The 22239-nt window shown below is 38.8% G+C and overlaps 1 protein-coding gene across 4 annotated transcripts in view; it reads right to left on the reverse strand.

Moving 5' to 3' along the window:
• Positions 1–22239, reverse strand: part of TENM1 (teneurin transmembrane protein 1) — a 913380-nt gene that overhangs the window by 180633 nt on the left and 710508 nt on the right. For all 4 annotated transcript variants that reach the window (XM_014544957.1, XM_005872712.2, XM_014544958.1 and 1 more), the window contains 3 exons: positions 7798–7983; positions 6209–6232; positions 3377–3523 (listed from right to left, as the gene is read on the reverse strand). In XM_014544957.1, the coding sequence (XP_014400443.1) occupies positions 3377–3523; positions 6209–6232; positions 7798–7983 (357 nt within the window). The remainder of the gene's footprint in view (positions 1–3376; positions 3524–6208; positions 6233–7797; positions 7984–22239) is intronic.

Here is a 22239-nt window from a genome sequence, read left to right on the forward strand (position 1 = left end):
AAATACCACGTGCAGGCGCGCACGTACAGTGCGATTGAAACTTCGTGGCCCATGCACAGAAGTCGGTATTTTGTGGAAGAGCCACACTCAAGAGGCCAAAGAGCCGCATGTGGCTCGCGAGCCGCAGTTTGCCGACCACTGGCCTAGAACATTCTTCCCCTGACTCATGTGAGGCCTCCCTAATCATGTAGACTTGGTTAGGATGCCCTATTTACATTTATAGCACTCTAAAAATTTTATGAAATGCTTTACAGTTGCACATATAGTTATTTGTGTGGTTTCTTTAAAAAAAAAACATGTTTTTTTTAAATTGATTTTAGATAGAGAGGAAGGGAGAAGGATATAGAGACAGAAACATCGATGAGAGAGATATATCCATTGTCTGCCTCCTACACACTCCCCACTGGGAATGGAGCTTGCAACTCGGGCATGTACCCTGATTGGGAATTGAACCAGAGACCTCTTGGTTCATAGGTCTATGCTCAACCACCTAGCCACACCAGCTGGGCTGTTTCTTATTTAATAGCTGTTTTCCTTTCAAGCCATAAGCTCCACGACGGCAGAAACTTCTCTTCTCTGGTTTGTCATTTTCTCCCCAGTGCCAAATATAATACTTGGCACAAAGTAGTAATGAATAAATGAAACACTAGGTACCCAATATGGTATGTTTGGCTGAAAGGTAAACATATGAATCAAATAGTTGGATCAGTGCTATCCAATAGAACTTTCTTCGACGATGGGAATGCTCTAGATCTGCACTAACAGAGTAGTCACCAGCCTCATGTGATTACTGAGCACTCGAAATGTGACTAGTGCAATTGAGAAACATAATTTTTAATCTTATTTAAGTTAAACTTAAAGTCACATGTGACTAATGGCTATATATGAGATAGTGCAATTTTTGACATCTCCAAATAGTAAGATATTGAATGGTCTATAAACTTAGCCAAGCAACATAAAGAAATTAGACATTTTTATTAAATCATATTTATCATTTTTTCCTATTGTAGTTTCTATCGTTGCTTTTATATTTAAAGTCCCTTCCCATCTTGAAATCTGTCATTGATATTTTCTTCTAATAGGGTTTGAGTTTTCTTTTACTTTCAGCTCATTATTCAGCTGGAGTGTTTTTATTTATCTTAGTTTTTGAAATATGATATGAATTGAAAATCTAGGTTTTTTCTTTAATATTTGTCTCAGCACCATTTATTTCATAATGCTTCTTTTCCCTACTAATCTTTGATGCTTGTTTTATAGCATACTAAATTTATATTTGTACTGGGGAGTGTTCAAGATCTTTTATTCAGTTATATTAATTTGTCTACTCTTGCATCAATACCGCTTTGTTTTAATTATCATAGCTTTAAAATATTTTTTAACATCTGATAGTTCTAGCTTGCTCTCACTAGTCTGTTTTAGCTACTCTGATTCAGTTAATATAATGTCTAATTTTTTTTCCTCATGTCAATTCATATGTGCATGTAACATATAGCTATCATATCTTCTAACCCCCAAATCAGGATACATGATTGACACATAAAAATGTGGTTCCTATAATTTTGAGTCACCTCTTCCAAGCACAGGGTTATGTACCTGGTACATAAATGAGGTAAAAACATTTGATAGGTTTGTGATTTCTATAGTAATTAGTTTTTCTATATAAAATGTCTAAGATTTCTTTCCTTTTCTTGCATATTAATAAATAAATTCCAAGGTTATTCATTCTCTGTACTGTTTTTACTATTCAAGGAGCTCTTAGGTAGCTCCTAGACCAGCTGTGTCACCCACATATTCAATGCAGCCCAATTAGTTACTAAGAGTCACAATGCATTGAATCAGAGTATAACTAAAGTCAAAGCTGCAGAAAGTAGCAGCAATACTAATGAGCATTCAAAGCTGATTAGAATGTAAAAACCCCAGCCACTCTTTAAGTATCAACTATAATATGGAGTAATCAGGTAGCAGGTACTTGAAACAACTGCTTGAATTTTTTTTATTATTGAGAAGATTTTTTGAAGAATTATATTTAAAAACCCAGGACTACATTTTCCCAAAAGGTTCAATTGGCACTTTCTGATTTCATTAAAATGCACACACACATGCACAAACAAGTATGCTAATATTAATCATTAGTCATAGTCAACTAAATGAATCTTGAAACTACCTAATGAAGGACATTTTATGTATTCTTAGGAATACTACTTAAACACTATAAAATGGAATTATAGAGCCAGTAAGTACACAGAAGACCTAGTATTTGGGCCCAGAAAGTTCAACTTCAAAGCCCTGTGCTCTTAACCACAAAGTTGTTTCCACATAAAATTCATAAGGTCTTATAACTTTCTAAGGTAAACTGCTAGCCAGGACAAAAAAGGAGAAAACTCACACTCAATTTTGTGCTTAAATTATGATTGCTACCTTATTGATTTAAACCTCATGTTTGGGTTCAAACAACAAGATATATAATTGTCTAAGCAGTATAGAAAAGTGAGGAGTCAAATTGAATAATCTACCTCATTTTGAGCTAATATACAGAAATTAGAAAGGAAGCTTTCTTTTAATTTTATGTTTCCCTGTGTAGAAAGTAATAGGAAAGTGAGAATTTATTGTTTTAGGCTCATTCAGAGGTGATTTGAGCTGTTTTGAGGCCCAATTGTACAATGTATTAGGTGATTTTGTTTGCTTGACTAAAATAGAAGTGGTTACCTTAAGGCCTTGAAGCTGCATATGGCTTTTTAACATCATGTGCAGCTTTTGAATTAAATATAAAAAATTCTACTGTGAATCATCCTGATGCTATGTCCTTTGAAAGATACAAAGTGTTACTAAAAGGTAGAGACACAAGAGGGAGCTTTAAGTAGCTAAGAACAAAGAAAACTATTTCATATTCCATATAGTGCAAGCTACACTAGCATCTGGCAGTTTGGACATGGGTACGCTGATTTAATTTGGTATAGAGTAAATGACATCAGTAAGGGAGATAACATGGTAATAGTAGTTAAGAAAACAGACTCTGAAGTCATATATCCCTGAATTGGAATCCTGGTTCTGTTGCTTTCTAGCTGTGTGACCTTGGAAAAGTCATTTACCATCCCCACTCCAAGCACTGGTTTTTCCATCTATTAATAGGGAAAATTGTACCCATACCTCATGGAGTTGGTATGGGAATTAAATGAGATATAATGAATGCAAAGAGTTTTGAGTATTGCCTGATCATAGTAAATTTTCAATAAACAGATTTAAAAACAGTATGACCTTATATAACAATATTGCTTATACTAAGGATTCCTAATTTTCACTCTTGGCTAGATTGGTCATCACTGTGCTAGAGGCTGGGCTATTCCTTTCTAATATGGACATTTTATAAATGACTCACCTCCATCATTGTCCAAGTTATCTCCACAAAGCATTTCCATGACAACATTGCAGCCTGTCCCACTCCAACCCACCTGACACACACAGTGCCAACCATTTTGATCCAGGGTACATCGCCCATTTCCAAAGCAGAGCCCCGGGCAGCCATCTGAAAAGACAGCAGAGAGTAATAATCATGGAGACATCAGAATGGGATTGGCCAACTATGCTGTATCTCCCTCTACAGGGAAGCATCTACCATCTGGTTTCCATTCAGATGAGGTGTTGAATAAATGGAAGAAGAGCTTGCTTGCTTACCAAAACTTCCCAGGGAACTTGTTATCCCTTACTCTGCAGTGCTTTTCCTTAGGGAGCCAATTAAGCATTATTAATGCTAACGCCAATTCCCAACCTCTGGTTCAGATACCAGGAAAACCATGATGGGGACAAAAAATGTTTTCTGTTTCTTTTTGAAAAAATGTATCTCCTCATCTCAATCAAAACTGGATGGATGATGCTGAATGTAGTTATGGCCAATAAGCTGGAGAAAGGCAGCAGTTTCCATGAAGAGAAATATCCTCTAACTACTTCAAGTCTGTGTGGATTTTTTCCTTGGGATGCACGGCTTTAGGACTTAGTTATATTGGTCTACAGTTCAGACTTTACCATTGTTTGCCCATATGGTGACATAAAAACTGCTGCAGCTGCTTTACATCTATTCATTTTTTTTTCTCTTTAAGATCGTTATTAATCTTAGGACTAAAGATTGATTTTCTTACTTATCTGGTATCTCTCTCAGAAGCTAGCATAATATTATGCCTGTAGTAAGTACACAATGAATGTTTATGGAATTAATCCATGTCAAATTTAGACTTTCAGAATTCTATAGAATAACTAGATAAATTTAGTCAAGAAAAAATTGTTATGTTTAAATGACTTCTATCCATTGATAAACTGCAAACATTGGCAATGGTCTCTATTTAGACTTTTAATTTCTCAGGGATTCCCTTCTCTTTCTACCAGTAGTTCAGAGTTAGGCTATTCCAAAGGGCAACTGTGCATGTACCAAGTGCTCAGTGGGCAGATGAACAGACACAACAATAAAGGTATAGAGCTTCTGGAAATTTTCCCAGTAGCAATACCAGACCAGATCTGGATTTTACTGGAGATAGTCTAATCAATATTATTTTCATTTAATCTCTTTGTAAGAAAATTCCATAAGTATAAAGGGCAAAAGAAAGTGTTATTTTTTGAAATCTGTAGATGCAACACAGTGTTCCTTCCAAATGGTTTTCCAAGCAACTATCAACAGACCAGAGGAAGAGAAACCTTTAAAATGAATTGACAGATGGCTGCTAGAAAATATGAAAATATTATATATATAATTGTCCCTCAGTATCTGTGGGTAATTGGTTCCAGGACCTCAGGAGTACCAAAATCTGAGGATGCTCAAGTCCCTTATATAAAATGGTGTTGTATTTGTATATAACCTATGCACATCCTCCCATATACTTTAAATAATCTCCAGATTACTTATAATACCTAATAGAATGTAAATGCCATGTAAATGTTGTTATACTTTATTGTTTAGGAATCAACTTTCAGAAATTTTTGTTTTCTAATACAGGGTGAGGCAAAAGTAGGTTTACAGTTGTGAATACATGAAACACAGAGTTTATTCTTGTATTATTATTTAGCAATTATTGTATTATTTTCCATACGAACAACTGCAAACTTACTTCTACCCCAACCTGTATTTTCGATCTGCAGTTAGTTGAATCTGCAGATGTGGAACCCACAGATATGGAGGACCAACTATTGTGTGTGTGTGTGTGTTTGTGTGTGTGTGCATACATACAGTCACCCACTGCTTAATTACAGGAGTATGTTCTGAGAAATGCATCATGAGGCAATTTTGTTGTAGAACATCATTGAGCATACTTACACAAACCTAGATGGTACAGCCTATTACTACAATTGTATTTGTTCTACTTTTATATGACTTGCAGTGCAGGTTTTTTACACCAGCATCACCACAAACATGTGAGTAATGCATGAACTAACACATTATGGTGGCTATGATGTCACCAGGCAATAGGAATGTTTCGGCTCCATTATAATTTTATGGGACCATTGTTGTATATGTGGTCCATCATTGAACCATTATAATGCGGCACATAACTGTGTGTGTGTATTCCTCAAGAATTGGTATAGGATGAACATATATAGATTTAAGAAAGGATTTTATCCATTTCCATTCTCATGGATATAAAAAGGATATGAGAATTTAGGAATAATTTGGAATGTATTCAACCTTCTGAGGCTGAGGTAATAAAAGGCACCAGGATATCTGACAAAAAAACTCTTAATTATCTCTATCAAAGGCAAATCACTGGGGGGCGAATGATGGAGTACTTATAGAGGGATAATTCTTCTAACCTTGTAAGGACACTATACATGGACTTAGAGCTACATTGTTATGTTAAAAAAGTTCAACTGTCTGCCTAAGCCTACTTTATTGAATAATTACCTGTATGTGTTACGTGTTACACACACACACACACACACACACACACACACACACACACACATCCCTAAAAAACAAGAAAAACAAGTTCTTAAAACTGCTTATCCATCCATTACTCCTTTACATGATACGGCAAAAAGTGAGTCTTGTTTGTTGTTAAAACAAAATACTTTATGATCTGACTATTATAGCATGAACTTGACAATATTATACTTAGAATTGCCAAAAGCGAAAGGAAAAAAACAAAACACCAACCCTTCCTTTCCCACATGCACATTTTTCATTTAACATATTTCTCTGTTATAAAACTACTGAGAAAAATCTTACCTCGAACAGCATCTAAGTAGTGAGCTAAAAAGGGGGGAAAAGAGTGATTAAATGAATTTCTGGGAGACCAAAGCTATACAACATATACTAATGGTTTACCATCTGTTGCCTGGAAGGAAAACAGCAAACTATGAACTGCAGAATGCCTGCAGCTCAAAAGTTGGTACATTGGCCCATGTAGTTTGGGCATCATATTTTCTCAGGGAAAGATATTAATGGCTTTTCTGCAAGAAACTCTATTAGGCTTCCTTAAAAAAGTTTTATATTTCATTAAAACTATAACAACTGCATTTTTACATTTTAGTAATAACTTTTGTGAAAGAGCACTAGCTAGATAGAACTTCTTCTTAGCAACATGCTTAGAAGGAAGTTCTGAAGTAACCACCTTTAGTAATCACAATATTTAAATCCTCTTATGTGAAGCCAATAAACTTACTGTTAGTGCAGGAATGTAATTACTTAAGCTGCATGTGAATCTCACCCTCACCCTCACCACTTTTTAAACGAATCTTAAATATTTTCCACAGTCACAGAACAAGACTTACTGTACCTTTAGTAGAGTGGTAATGCAGTTTGTTAAGATTATATGATATATATTATCTATATTATACATTACTTTGGCAAGTTCCAACCACTATAACAAAATACCTTCACCTAAAAATGGAAGCTGGAGTACAGTGTCATGGAGGGGAAAAGCCCATAAGCAATGACTTGGGCGTTCAGAACCCCATGCTTCCTTTGCTCTGCATGAATTTTCTGCGTGCTCATGGAATGGCACTGGAACACGCTGTGACCCACTTTCCTTAGCTGAACAATGGGAATCGTACTTGTCCCTCTGTATTGCAGGAAACCTTTGTGGCAGATAGTGTGTGTATCAAGGGCTTTGATATTTTTTCCAGAAAAATAAAGTATTTTAAAACTGAAGCCTTCATTATTATTAGTTTTTTATAGTGTGAAGACCACATGACAGGTTAATTATTATTACATAGGCTTTCTCACACCCACAGAAAGTTCTTCCAGGCAACATCCTGAAAATTAGTGAAATTGGTGACAAGGGATGACAGATTCAGTACAACCTCTCTATGCTATCCAATAAACAATTCAACACAGATGTTCTATTGATGGTAGGTCAGAGGTATCTTCCTCATATTCATTAAAGACAGTGCGTAATGACTGAATGGCCCCTGTTGAAGTAATCCTATTTAATAAAATTGCCTCTAAGTGCTTTCAACAGAAAAACCTATACTTTTCAAAAGGAAAAGTGGGCAGTGAATGTTAACCTTCACAAAAGAACTCTTATTAACCAATGACACTTTATTCCAATGTATCACCTTTCATTTGAGTAACTCAAAGTACTTGAAAGCTAAAAGGAATACTGAAGTAACAAGAAAAGAAATGACACAAGAAATAAGTCAGATATTATCAACAAAAGAGGAAACCTCCCAGTTAATGACACTTTCAAACTATGGCTAACCCTCCTTCTTCTCTCCTTCAACCTCAAATTCTATGAGAAGCCTGGTGATTGACTCACTAGACTGCTTTTCTCCAATTAATCCAATTTACTTTGTTTAAAGTATAGTGGTACTTACCAATTGTGCAGTGGTCGCCCTCCCATCCAGGGCTACACTCACATTTTCCATCTTTGCATTGGCCATGCTCAGCACAGTGAGAATGACAGGAACGTTCTTCACATGTTGGTCCTACCCAGCCTTCCTCGCATTGACAAATTCCCCTTGAGCAGACTCCATGGCTACCACATTCCATGGTACAGAGCTCTGTGGGAATTCAAAGAAGATATACTCACATATTTTATTAAAACAAAAATTTACTATGTCCAAAGACATTAGAATTACCAAATGTTACAAAGACCTCTAGCACTTGAGTGAATGTACAAGGAATTTCATTAAAAAGATAGTTAAGTCTCTAAGTATAAAATAAACTCTAAGTCAAATTGATTTTGAGAAGTTCATAAAATGATAATGACATTCAAGGCTTAGAAATGAAGTTAATGCCAAAAAAATGTCAACTGGGTTTCACTAAAAATTCATTAAGATCACAAATAATGTTGCCAGGATTTTATGATGCAAAGCAATCTTTGGGGGAAAAACACACACACAATAAAATAGCACTCTAACTTCATTCAGGAAGAGCGGTTCTACCGTTGAAAAGATAACTTTCTAATCAATTTCATCAGGTACAAAAGCTGCCAATGATGATAATCCACTGTTTTCCCTGATCCTACTAACAATAGATGCATTTACTTCAAGCATTTAAAATGACTCCTAATTGGTTAAAATACACAGTATTTTTATCTCAAAATATCACCCATATTTAGTTTATATCATCAAGGTATATACTGGCTCTGTGGAGGTTCTCTCCTATGCTCTGTCCTCTTGACTTTTTTGTTGAGAAATGTTGATTATTAATAAAATTATGACAGTATAGAAGTCCAAATAATAGCTTGGCAAGCTTTTCTTGTTGAATACCCCTACTGGAAGAGAAGAAGTGGGCTAAAAGCCTAGAGAAAGAATGCAATAGGTTTTGGGCCATATATCCTTAAAGGAAAAAGAGGGAGTTCTAGAAGCCAAGTTATCTATCTTCCATTGTCTTAAATTCTTAAACTATGTTTATATATTAAGAATGGAAACTAAAGAAAAAAATAAACAAAGGGAACTACATCAAAGTAAAAAGCTCTGCACAGCATAAGAAACCATCAACAAAACAACAAGAAAGCCCACTGCATGGGAGAACATATTTGCCAATGTTATCGCCGATAAGGGTTTAATTGCCAACATTTACACGGAACTCATACAACTTAACAAAAGGAAGATAAACAACCCGATCAAAAAATGGGCAAAGGACCTAAGTAGATACTTTTCAAAAGAAGACATAAGGAAGGCCAAGAGACATATGAAAACATGCTCAAAGTCACTAATCATCCGAGAGATGCAAATCAAAATGACAATGAGGTACCATCTCACACCTGTCAGAATGGCTATCATCATCAAATGACAAGTGTTGACGAGGATGTGGAGAAAAATGAACCCTAGTGCACTGCTGGTGGGAATGCAGACTGGTGCAGCCACTGTGGGGAACAGGTTGGAGTTTCCTCAAAAAACTAAAAAAAAAAATGGAACTCCCATTTGATGCAGTGATCCCACTTAAAGGAATATATCCCAAGAAACTAGAAACACCAATCAGAAAGGATATACTAGTATGCACCCCTATGTTCATAGCAGCACAATTTACAATAGCTAAGATTTGGAAACAGCCTAAGTGCCCATCAGCAGAGGAGTGGATTAAAAACGGTGGTACATCTACACAATGGGATACTATGCTGCTGTAAAAAGGAAGGAACTCCTAACATTTGCAACAGCATGGATGGAGCTGGAGAGCATTATGCTAAGCGAAATAAGTCAGTTGGAGAAAGATAAATATCACATGATCTCACTCATTTGTGGAATATAATGAACAACATAAATTGATGTACAAAAACAGATCCAGAGACAGAGAAGCATCCAGCACACCGTCAAACCTCAGAGGGAAGGCAGGGGAGGGTGGGAGGAAGGGGAAGAGACCAACCAAAGGACTTGTATGCATGCATATAAGCTTAACCAAAGGATACAGATACTAGGGGGGTGAGGGCATGAACGGGGAGGTCGGGGGCAGTGGGAGGATAAGGTCACATATGTAATACCTTAATCAATAAAGAAAAAAGAGAAGTATTAACACATGATGATTTTAGGTTACCCTATATTACATGTAACAAAGCTTTTCATATGTAACAAAGGTCTCTCCACTCTACAGATGGCAGAGTTTTTTTTTTTTCAGTAGGAGAAAATATTCTTCTGATAAAACCAAGGTTATGGATTTTATTATTACCTAGATCAATTTGTTCACTAATTTATTTACAAGTATTCTTTGAGGGTGAAGTTCTCATTGGAAAAATAGTGGATGTGAAATAAAGATTTCTTTACATAAAAGCTGTGTACCCTTAGGCAAATTACTAACATGTGCTCTTAATCTCTGCCTCTGTAACTACACAATGAAAGTAATAATATTTGCACCTAATAGGGCCATTGGACAGATTTGAAATATATCTGTAGGTAGAACCAATGGGATTTCCTCCTCATGATTGGATTTGGGGAATGAAGTTTGAGGAAAATAAAAGTTTGGGCTTAATCAAGTGGGTGGATAATGTTGCCATTAAGAATAGCAGTGGAAGATCAAACAAATTAACTTTGAGATAATGTATAGATAGCCAAGTGAAGATGTCAATTAAGGAGTAGAATATATGAATTTGACAGGCTAGGGCTGGAAATATGAAATTGGCAACCATTAGAATATATGTGACATTAAAAGTGTGAGACTAGATGATATTCTAAAGAACAAAAATAGAAGAGCCTCAAAAATAAGCCCTGAGGTATTCCATGATTGAAGATAAGACAGAAGAGGGCAATGAGTGATAGAAGAAAATCCAGGAGATTGTAGTGTAACTAAAGTCAAAAGGGGACACTTTTAAAGGAGGACACTTTTAAAGTTATCTGTATAATATTGGAAATTGTGGGTGATTTTAGAAAGAGCCATATTGATAAAATAATAGTTGTAATGCAAGACTGGAATGGGTGAATGCAAAGAGTGACTGGAAACCTGTGTGTGTGATTGCCAAATTGTAAAAGTCCAGATCCCAGAAAATAAAAAAAGGAGGGGTTGGCCTAATAATAAATGGTAGCTCCAATAGATTAATCTTGAAACAGTACCTACTCTCTATATCTTGATTCTGAATCTGATTGATAATCTGGATTTGTAATCTTAATTCTTGTGGTGAACCTAGTTTTGTAATTATGCTCCCCTTAATGGCCTTTCCCAAGACACTAAAAGCTGCACTGAAAGGGCCTTTCTGAGACCAGGGAGTTAAATTGGTCATAGCCAATCAGGTCAGAGCTAACTGAAACAATTAGAGACAAACATTTTGCATTATTGCTTTATATAATTATAAATTTTAAGCTTAGAGTAGTGTATCACTCTGGTGATTTCCTAAAAAGTAATAGGACTAGATAAACAGTATCAGCAAAATAGCAGACTAGACTATCCTTAATCCACCTCAATATAAACCCTTACAAATGTTGAATATAATGCAATACTTTTAAAAGCAACATGTATTGGCTCACAAGACAGATAAATTCTTTTTAAAAAAAATATATTTATTGATTTTTTACAGAGAGGAAGGGAGAGGAATAGAGTTAGAAACATCGATGAGAGAGAAACATCGATCAGCTGCCTCCTGCACACCCTCCTACTGGGGATGTGCCCTCAACCAAGGCACTTGCCCTTGACTGGAATCGAACCTGGGACCTTTCAGTCTTCAGGCCGACACTCTATCCACTGAGCCAAACCAGTCAGGGCAAGACAGATAAATTCTTAAGTGTCAGAAGCAAAAATGTTGTTAACAGCCAAAGCAGTAAACATATAAGTTAACCCTCTGGCAGCCTTGAAGTGTTATCATACCCAGTAATAACCAGGGGCTGAGGTATTTACATTCACATAGGGAAAAGAGATGAAGTCTTTGGATCACTTACAATTGGGGAGTTAGACTAAAATTCTTACAAGAAAGCAAGGACTCTTGAAAGGCTGAAATATTAGTGAAATGGAGACTAATAAATTATCTACTATCCCAGAGAAATAGCAAGGGAGCATTGACTAAAATAATAATAATAATCTATAATAATAAAAGTATAATATGCTAATTAGACCGTACAGCCAAATGATCTTCCAGACGTCATTCTGGATGTCCTTCCAGATGAAGTTGCGGTTTCAGAGGCTGAGGCAGAGGCGGTTACGGGTGATCAGACAGGCAGGTGAGTGGTTAGGGGCAATCAGGCAGGCAGGCAGAATGGCTAGGGGTGATCAGGCAGACAGGTGAGGGGTTAGGGGAGATCAGGCAGGAAGAGTGGTAAGGGGCAGTCAGGCAGGCAGGCAGAGGTTGTTAGGGGTGATCAGGCAGGTGAGCAGTTAGGGGTGATCATATAAGCAGGCAAGTGGTTAGGGACAATCAGGCAGGCAGGCAGAGGTTGTTAGGGGTGATCAGGCAGGTGAGCAGTTAGGGGTGATCATATAAGCAGGCAAGTGGTTAGGGACAATCAGGCAGGCAGGCAGAGGCGGTTAGGGGTGATCAGTCAAGCAGGAAAGCAGTTAGGGGCATCAGACAAGCAGGCAGAGTCATTAGGGCCAATCAGGCAGGCAAGCAGAGGTGGTTAGGGGTGATCAGACAGGCAGGCAAGTGGTTAGGGGTGATCAGGCAAGCAGGCGAGTAGTTAGGGGTGATAAGGCAGGCAGGCAGAATGGTTAAGGATGATCAGGCAGGCAGGCAGGCTAGTGGTTAGGAGCCAGCGGTCCCGGATTGTGAGAGCGATGTCCTGGATTGCAAGAGGGTGCAGGCTGGGCTGAGGGGGACCCCCCCCCCCCCCTGTGCACAAATTTTGTGCACCGGGCCTCTAGTCTATAATAATAAAAGGGTAATATTCTAATTAGACTGGACATCATTCTGGACATCATTCTGGACGTCCTTCCAGATGAAGCCAGGGCCGTAGGGAAGCCTGGGTCCCGGGTGCCTGCTGTTAGCCTTATGGAAGCTTGGGTCCCGGGTGCTGGAGGGAAGCTGGTGCCAGCAGCAGGGGAAAGGGAAGCCTGCTCTTGCATGAATTTTCATGCATCGGGCCTCTAATAATAACAATAATGATGATGTTTGGGGATTAGAAAAACAACATAGAAATAAAATGCTGCCTACTAATATGTGTAATGAAGTGCCTTGAGTGAAATATTTTTAAAGCCTGTATTACTCAGGAATGAGGTAAGAGATACTTTGTCAAGTATGCATATAAAAATTTAAAGGTAGAATTATGTTTCTAGTGATTGTGACCTAATAAATTATTACTATTCTCTTCTGATGAATATATCTAGACAAAATATATTTAAAAAATATATTTAGATGTTATTGGAGTTCACAAAAAAGAAAACAAAATTGGGCCAATTTCTAGGAGGAAAAGAAAACCCAGAGATGTGAGTCTGACATATCCAATGCTTTTCCTCTAGAAGTATCTGTCAATTCTGGTTGAGGCAGTTGGAAGACTCAGGGACTTGGTAGATGTTTTGTCAGTCTCACAGGTGTAGAAAAAATATTTGACTAGATAATAGCTACGAAATTTTCAATACTGAAAAAAATATCAAGCCAAATATATGAAGCAAAATTGAAGGAACAAAAAGGATAAAAGGACAAATTAACAACTATAGAAACCTTAATGGCCTCCCCCTACTGCTTTTCATTTACTGAAAGAACAAGACAAATCAGAAAATATATAGATTTTGAGGAACATGATTAACAAATTTGATCTAATTGACACATAAATAGCACTGTAATAGATAACTACAAAATTTTAAAGTGCACATGGGACATTTACAAATATTGACCATATGCTGAACTATAAAATAAATCTGAACATATTTAAAAGTATTAAAATTATTTAGAGCAAGCATGTTTTCTGAACAGTATAGAATTAAACTTGAAATCAGTAACAAAAGATAACTATACAGTCCACATAAGTTTGAAAATTAAGCATTACAGTTCTAAATAAACTACAGAACAAAGAAGAAATCATCATGAAAACTAGAAATATTTTGAAATGACTGAGAAAGAAGTTTCCACATATCAAAATTAGTGTAATATAACTCAATCATGTGTAAAAGATTTCAAAGGCAGAAATAAAAATCACTTGAAAAACAAGGACCCAAGCATTTATTCTAAGAAATGAGGAGAGCAAAGTAAACTCAAAGAAGATAAAAGGACAAAAATAATAATTATGCGAGCTGAAATTAATTAAATAGGAACAAACATACAACAGAAAGCAATAATAGATGATTTGCATAGATCAATAAAATTGATAAACCCCTGATGGAAACCGATCAAGAAGAAAATACAGAAGCCCCAAATAACCAAAATCAAGAATAAAAAAGACTACATCACTTTAGTTACTATAGGCATAAAACATAATAGGAGGATATTACAAAAAATTTTGTCAATAAATTTGAAAATTTAAAGGAAATGAACAAATTCCTAGAACTTACAAAAATAAACACAAGAAAAATGGAAACTGAATAGTTTCTAAAGAACCCTACTAGAAAATCAGTTTCTAAAGAACCCTACTAGAAAATCCCACAAAGAAAATCAGTCTCAGATGACTTTTTTTTAAAATTTTTTTTTATATTTTATTGATTTTTTACAGAGAAGAAGGGAGAGGGATAGAGTTAGAAACATCGATGAGAGAGATCGACCAACTGCCTCCTGCACGCCCCCCAGTGGGGATGTGCCCGCAACCAAGGTACATGCCCTTGACCGGAATCAAACCTGGGACCCTTCAGTCCACAGGCCGACGCTCTATCCACTGAGCCAAACTGGTTCGGCCTCAGATGACTTTAATACACCAAACATTTAAGGAAGAAAAGCTGCCAGTCTTGAATTAACTTTTCCAAAGTACAGAAAAAGAGGAAACACTTAACAATGTGCTTTATGAGGCCAGCAAAACCTTGACATAAAATTCTGACAAGGATATTATAAAAAACAAACAGGCCAATCTTACTTATGAAAATAGATGCAAAAATCCTAAGCAAAATACAACAAATCTAGCATTACATGCCATAAAATAATACATTGAACAATTTGTGTTTATTAGAGGAAAGAAAAATCATTTTAACATTTGAACACCAATCAATGTAATCATCACATATATGGAATAAAAAAGAAAAAGCATATGATCATCTCAATAGGTAAATAATAAGTATTTGATACAATACTAAACATCTATTCATGATAAAAATTTATAGAAAACTAAGACTAGAAGCTACTTTAATCTGATAAACTTTACCCACAAAAGACCCACAGCAAACATCATCATCATTATTATTTTTTTGCAAACATCATTATTAATAGACATGTTAAATTTTTTTCTGTTATTAAAACTGAGAAAAGATGACTATGATAATCATTTCTATTTATAATAATAAAAGCATAATACACTAATTAGACTGGACGTCCTGCAGGACGAAGCTGGGGCTGGGAGGGAAGCCCAGGTCCCAAGTGCCAGAGGAAAGCCTGGGTCCTGGGTGCCAGAGGGAAGCCGGTGCTGGCAGCTGGGGGAAGGAAGGCCTACTCTTGCATAAATTTCGTGCATTGGGCCTCTAGTATAACATAATTCTACAAGTTCTAGCCAGTGCAATAATATAAAAAAAGAAAAAATCTATACAAATTGATAAGGAATTAATAAAAGCCATCATCATTCAGACTTTTTGTTCAACATGACTGAACATATACAAACATCAAAAATAATCCATATAGAAAGATTATTAGGATATGTGAATTTAGCAAGATCTCTAGATACTAAGCAAATATATATTTTAAAATTATGGCTTCTAGTTAGGTAAATGTGGTACACATATCCTCCCATGACCACATCAAAATTACAATTAAACTACAGGACAGCCATCATTTAGAACCACCTGATGTCTAGCTGAACAGAAGTCCAATAACTAAGGATATACAGAAGAAGTCACATCAAGACTGATAGGAGGGATGGAGGCGTGGAACAGGCTGGTCCCACACCCATCTTTGGCAGATAATCAACAGGAGGGATATCTCAGCTGTGGAGGTACCCCAAAAAAGCAAGGAGTCCCAGCCCCATACCAGGTTCCTCAATCCAGGATTCCAGTATTAGGAAGAGAAGCCCCCATAACTTTTGCCTGTGAAGGCCAGCAGAGAATGCATAGCTGAATGAATTGGAGGGCAGCTGGACTCATTAGGTGATCCTCTTAAAAGGCCCACACAAAGGTTCCAGAACTGGGGCAGTAGCTTGAAAGGCACCAGGGATATATGGGGAGGAAATGAATTGTTGGCTTTGGGCAAGAACTGGAGAGGCAGCTTTCTCCCAGACAGAATGCTGACAGAAGCTATTGTTCCTTTGTTGAGCCTTCCCTCTGCAGGCACATGAGGGCACCATATCTGAGTCTCCATCAACTTGGCTAACACTATTTGGCCCACCTCAGTGATTCCCTGAGACCCCACCCCATCCAACTGTGGACTCACTCAAGTTGCTTCCAGAGGCTTTTCAATATAAACAGCCTGTCTTGGCTCATGCGTTAGACTTTCCTAAAATCTCTCAAAAGTTCACAAATGCCAAACAAGCAGCATCTGGCCTCGGCATGACCTGTACCTTTTGCTAAGTGGCCCCAGGCCTGGCACTAGTGGCAGCTGGCTTGAGTTCACAGCTTGGCGTCTCCTGGGAACCTCCATGCCCAGCACAAGTAGCATCCGCCTGCAGATTGCTTTGTAGCTCATTCCAGTAGGCCCTGGGCAGGGCACAGGTGGTGGCAGAACTTGGCCTGCACCTCCTGAGAGGCCCCAGAGCCAGCACACCTAATGGACAGTTTCAGACGATGCCGAAGTACCACCCAACCACTTTTATGAGTGACACACTCAAGGCCAGACTTCTTGGGCACTAGAGACCTGATGAAGCTAAGTCCTGCTTTATGGGGTCAACCCTTGCACAGCAGCTCCTCTGATGCAGTTGCTGCCAGTCCTCACAGCCAATTGTCCAGGGAGTAAATCCCTCCCATTGACATGCCAACAGCAACAGCAGGGTGCAAACAGTTCACACAGTGGGTGCATCTGGAGCACCCAGCTTGGGTAAATGGGGAGGCTGTGCCACTGGGCCCTACAGGACACCTTCCACATAAGGAAATTTTATCAAGACAGGGAGATGTAGCAGCTCTACCTAGTAAATGGAAACAAATACAGGGAGGCAATCAAATTGAGGAGACAAAAAGAAACTTGTCCTAAATAAAAGAACAAAATCCAGAAAAAGAACTGAACAAAATAGAGACAAGCAATCTACAAGATGCAGAGTTTAAAACACTGTTATAAGGATGCTCAACAAACCCATGTAGAAAGATTCACAAAGGCTGAAAGTAAAGTGATAGAAAAATATATTTCATAAAAATGAAAATTAAAAAAGAAAAATCAATACTTATACCAGACAAAATAGACTTTAAAACAAAGGCTATAATAAGAGACAAAGAAGTACTTAGCAATTCCACTTTTGGGTATTTATCCTAAGAAACCCAAAACAGTAAATTGAAAAGACATGTGCACCATATGTTCATTGCAGCATTATTTATAATAGCCAGCATATGGAAGCAACCTAAATGTCCATCAATAGATGAATGGATAAAGAATAAGTGGAATATGACTCAGCCATAAAAAGAATGTAATCTTGCCATCTGCAACAACATGGATAGACCTAGAGGGTATTGTGGTGAGTGAAATGAAAGACAAATGCTTTATGATTTCACTTATATGTAAAATCTAAAAGACAAAATAAACAAGCAGAATGAAAACAGACTGAGATACAGAGAACTTTTTGATGGTTGCCAGATGGAAGGGGGTTGGGGAGATGGGTGAAAAAGGTGAAGGGATTGAGAAGTACAAATTGGTAGTTACAAAATAGTCACAAGGATATAAAGTACAACATAGGGAATTTATATATATATAAGCCTAAGCAACCGTCTGACTGTTCAACCAGTAGCTATGATGCACAATGACCACCAGGGGGCAGACATTCAATGCACAGGCATGGAAACATGGAACAGACTGATGAATCTCAGAGGGAAGAGGGGAAGGGGGAGGGCGGGAAAAGATTAATAAAATCTTTTTTTATGCATACTAGAGGCCCAGCACATGAAGTCATGCGTGGGTACGGTCCCTAGGCCTAGCCTGCAATCTTTCCTGGCTGCAGCAGCTGACCCTGCCCCCCACTGCTACCCACCCCGGTTCCTGGTTCCCCATCTGGCAATGGGAGCCTGACGGCTGGGGGAGGGACCGAGAGGTCGGCCGTTCCCACCTGCTTGCCGGCCCCACCCCTGTCACAGGTCACCCTCTGTGTGTTGGGCAACCAGCGGGGCGGGGGCCTTGGCCTGGCAAGAGGTCACCTGTTCAGCCTGCTTGCCAGTCCCATCACCTGCCACCACTCACTCTGGTTCCCCGTTCCCCATCCAGTGATGGGAGTCTGACAGCCAGGGGAAGGACCGAGAGGTTGGCTGTTCCCGCCTACTTGCCGGCCCCACCCCCACAGTAGGTCACCCTCTGTGTGTGGGGTGACTGGTGGGGCGGGGGCCTTGGCCTGGCACTGCTCGCATCCCCTGCCACCCACCCCGGGTTCCTGTTTGCCATTGGTGATTGGAGCCTGCCGGTAGGGAAAGGGACTGAAAGGTGGTCAGTGCACCTCATAGTGACTGGTCAAGTGGTTGTTCTGGTCATTCTGCTGTTATGGTTGCTGGGCTTTTATTATATAGGACTAGAGGCCAGTGGGGTCCCTAGGCCTGGCCTGGGGGGATTGGGCCAAAACTGGCAGTCCGACATCCCCTGAGGAGTCCCAGATTGCGAGAGGGCACAGGCCAGGTGGAGGATCCCACTGGTGCACAGCATGCACTGGGCTTCTAGTATAGTCAATAATTATAATAATAAAATCGTAATATGCTAATTAGACCAGACAACCAAACGACCTTCTGGACGACCTTCCAGATGAATCCAGGGCTGTGAGGGCTGAGCCTCTTGCACAAATTTCGTGCATCGGGCCTCTAGTATTCTAATAACTATGTATGGTGTCAGATGGATATTGGATTTATTGTGGGATCACTTTGTAAGTTATATAAATATCTAACCAATGGGTTGTACCCCTGATATGAATATAATGTTGTACACCAACTATAATTTAAAAAACATTACTTTAAGAAAGTTATTCCTTTATATCAATAGCACGCAACGAGAAATTTTGAAAGTACCATTTACAATAGCATCACAATGTCATATATCTAGTAATAAATTTAACAAAATATTTGCAAGACCTATACTAAAAAACTGAAAAGTTATGAGAGAAATTAGAGAAGGCCTGGATAAATGGAAAGCTATACCAAGTTCGTGAACTGGAAAATTCAAAATTAAAGATGCCAATTTTCCTCAAATGTGTGTATGTTTGCACGTGTGTGTAAATATAGATCAGCTAAAGAAAGAAGGAGAATAAGGTGAGACGATGCACTCTAGCTAACAGCAAGATTTATTGTAAAGCTATGTTAATTTAGACACTGGATACTGGTACAATGGCAAATAGGCCAATTAAGATAGACTCCTAAAACATATAAGGATACTTGATTTATGGTAAAGGTGGCACTGCAGACCAGTGGCAAGTGACTACTGTTTTAAATTAAATGGTTATGGGAAACTGAATATCCATTAGGAGAAAAGTCATCTCTATCTCACCCCACATACAAAATCAATTCCAGATAGAATGTAGTAAACATAAACCTACAAAACTTCTAAAATGCAACATAAGAAAACCATTTCATGATCTTAGTGTAGGAAAACATTTCTTAAGCCATAAATGAAAATGTTAACCATAAAGGCAAAAAACAAAAAATTGGGCTACATCAAAATTAAGAAGTTTTTATCAAAATATAAAGACAAATACATGCTACAAGTGGTAGGATGTGTTCACAGCACATATCACTGAAAAAGAGCTTGTATCCAGAATACACAAAGAACTTCTTCAAACTGACAATAGAAAGACACCAACCTAACAGAAAAATGGCAAGAGACAAGAAGAGGTACTTAAGCGAAATATCCAAATGTTCAAAAGCATATGAAAACATGCTTAACATCATTACTTATGAGAAAGATATAAAATCCTATCTAATAATAGACAAACGTGGTAATTGACCATACATTCGCTACGCCTCCCATTGGCTAATCAGCACGATATGCAAATTAACTGCCAACAAAGATGGCGGCTAATTTGCATACTGTAGGCAGGGCGGGACAGCGCCATTCCGCCTGCCCCGCCGCCATCTGGGCCTGCTATTTGTGACCCAGGCGGTGAGGCAGAACAGCACCATCCCGCCTGCCCTGCCGCCATCCGGGCCTGCTATCTGCGACCTGGGGCGGCGAGCATCGGTGTGCGACCTGACCTGGGGTGGCCAGGCGGTGCAGCAGCGATCGGCTGGCCCGCCCAGGCGTCCCCTGTGCGACCCGACCCGGGGCGGCCGGGCAGGGCAGCAAAGGCTTGAAGGCGGCTCTGGCCAGAGCAGCGAAGACTTGAAGGCAGCTTCGGCCGGAGCGAAGGCCTGGGTCCCGGGTTCCAGCGGAAAACCGGTGCCGGCAGCCAGGGGAAGGGAAAGCCTATTGCACGAATCTTTTCATGCAAGACTGTGAGAGGGCACAAGTGGGGCTGAGGGACACCTCCCCACCCCCCTCCCCCGCCAGTGCACAAATTTTTGTGCACCGGGCCTCTAGTAAAATAATAATGAAATACCACTGTGCATCCACAAGAGTGGTTAACATCTAAAAGATTGACAGTAATAAGTATTGGTGACCATGCGAAGTAATAGAAAATTGCATACACTATAGGTTGATTGTGGAAATTGGTACAACCACTTTGGGAAACTGTTGGACATTGTCTGCTAAAGTTTGATTCATGTATACCCTGTGTCTCAGTGATTCCTCTTCTCACTATTTACTCAACAGAAGTACAAGCAAGTGAATGCTCAGAGAAAGCTATTTGTAAAAGTATTCATAGAAAAATTATATGCATTAGCCAAAAAAAATGGAAGCACCTCAAATATCCATCAACAATAGAATAGATCAGTGGTCAGCAAACTGCGGCTCGCGAGCCACATGCGGCTCTTAGGACCCTTGAGTGTGGCTCTTCCACAAAATACTGACTTCTGCGCATGGGCCACGAAGTTTCAATCACACTGTACGTGCGTGCCCGCACGTGGTATTTTGTGGAAGAGCCACACTCAAGGGGCCAGAGAACCGCATGTGGCTCGTGAGCCGCAGTTTGCCAACCATTGGAATAGATAATTGTGTTAATCTTGCAAAGAAACAGTGGATCACAATGTAAATTGTTGATCTGTAGCAACATGCCACAATATGGATGAATTCCCCACCCCAAAATAATGTTGAGAGAACTCAGATGCAAAATTATACATATGGTAAGATTCCATTATTAAAATTTTCATAAAGCAGGCAAATATCAGAAGTCAGGATAATTACCTGTGGAGGAAGGACGGAGGAACTAATAATTAGGGAAGGGCACAAAGGAGGATTCTGTGGGCTAGTAGCCTATATTTTGACTTAAGAGGTGATTAACAGCTGTTTCAGACTTGGATAATTCACTGAGCTGTACACTTATGACTTTTGTGCTTTTCTGTATATTTTATATTTTAATAAAATGTTAAGAAATTAAACATAATGACCAAAAGTACAGAAACAGAATATATAGCTTCCTAATCAGAAGATAGGAAAAATGAATGAATATAACTCAGTAAATCAAAGAAAAAACAGAAAGGGGGAAAAGTCAGAGAAAAATAAATATTATAACTAGAAGACATAAAAGATGATTATAAGATATAAATCCAAACATGTAAACAATACCAGTGAAAAAAAACAAAATGAACTTGCAATTTAAAAGACAGAGACTCTGGAACTGAGTGAAAATCTAGTTACATTCTTTGTGTTAATAAGAGATGTGCTAAAACATGCTAATACAGACAGCTAGTAGTAAAAGGAAAAGGGCATTCTAGAAAAGTACCAACCAACAGAAATTGTGTAGCTATAACATTATCAGACAAAATAGCTTTCAAGGCATAAGGCATTATTATGGACTAGAGGCCTGGTGCACAAAAATTTGTGCACTTGGGAGGGTCCCTCAGCCTGGCCTGTGCCCTCTCGCAGTCTGGGACCCCTCGGGGGATGTCCTCTTGCCAGCGGGGTGCAGGCCTAGTTGCAGTCGGACATCCTTAGCACTGCTGAGGAGGCGGGAGAGGCTCCCGCCACCACCGCTGTGCTGGCAGCCGTCAGCCCGGCTTGTGGCTGAGCAGAGCTCCCCTTGTGGGAGCACACTGACCACCAGGGGGCAGCTCCTGCATTGAGC

This window comes from Myotis brandtii, unplaced genomic scaffold (assembly GCF_000412655.1).
Source record: "Myotis brandtii unplaced genomic scaffold, ASM41265v1 scaffold39, whole genome shotgun sequence".
In the NCBI taxonomy this organism is placed as follows: domain Eukaryota; kingdom Metazoa; phylum Chordata; class Mammalia; order Chiroptera; family Vespertilionidae; genus Myotis; species Myotis brandtii.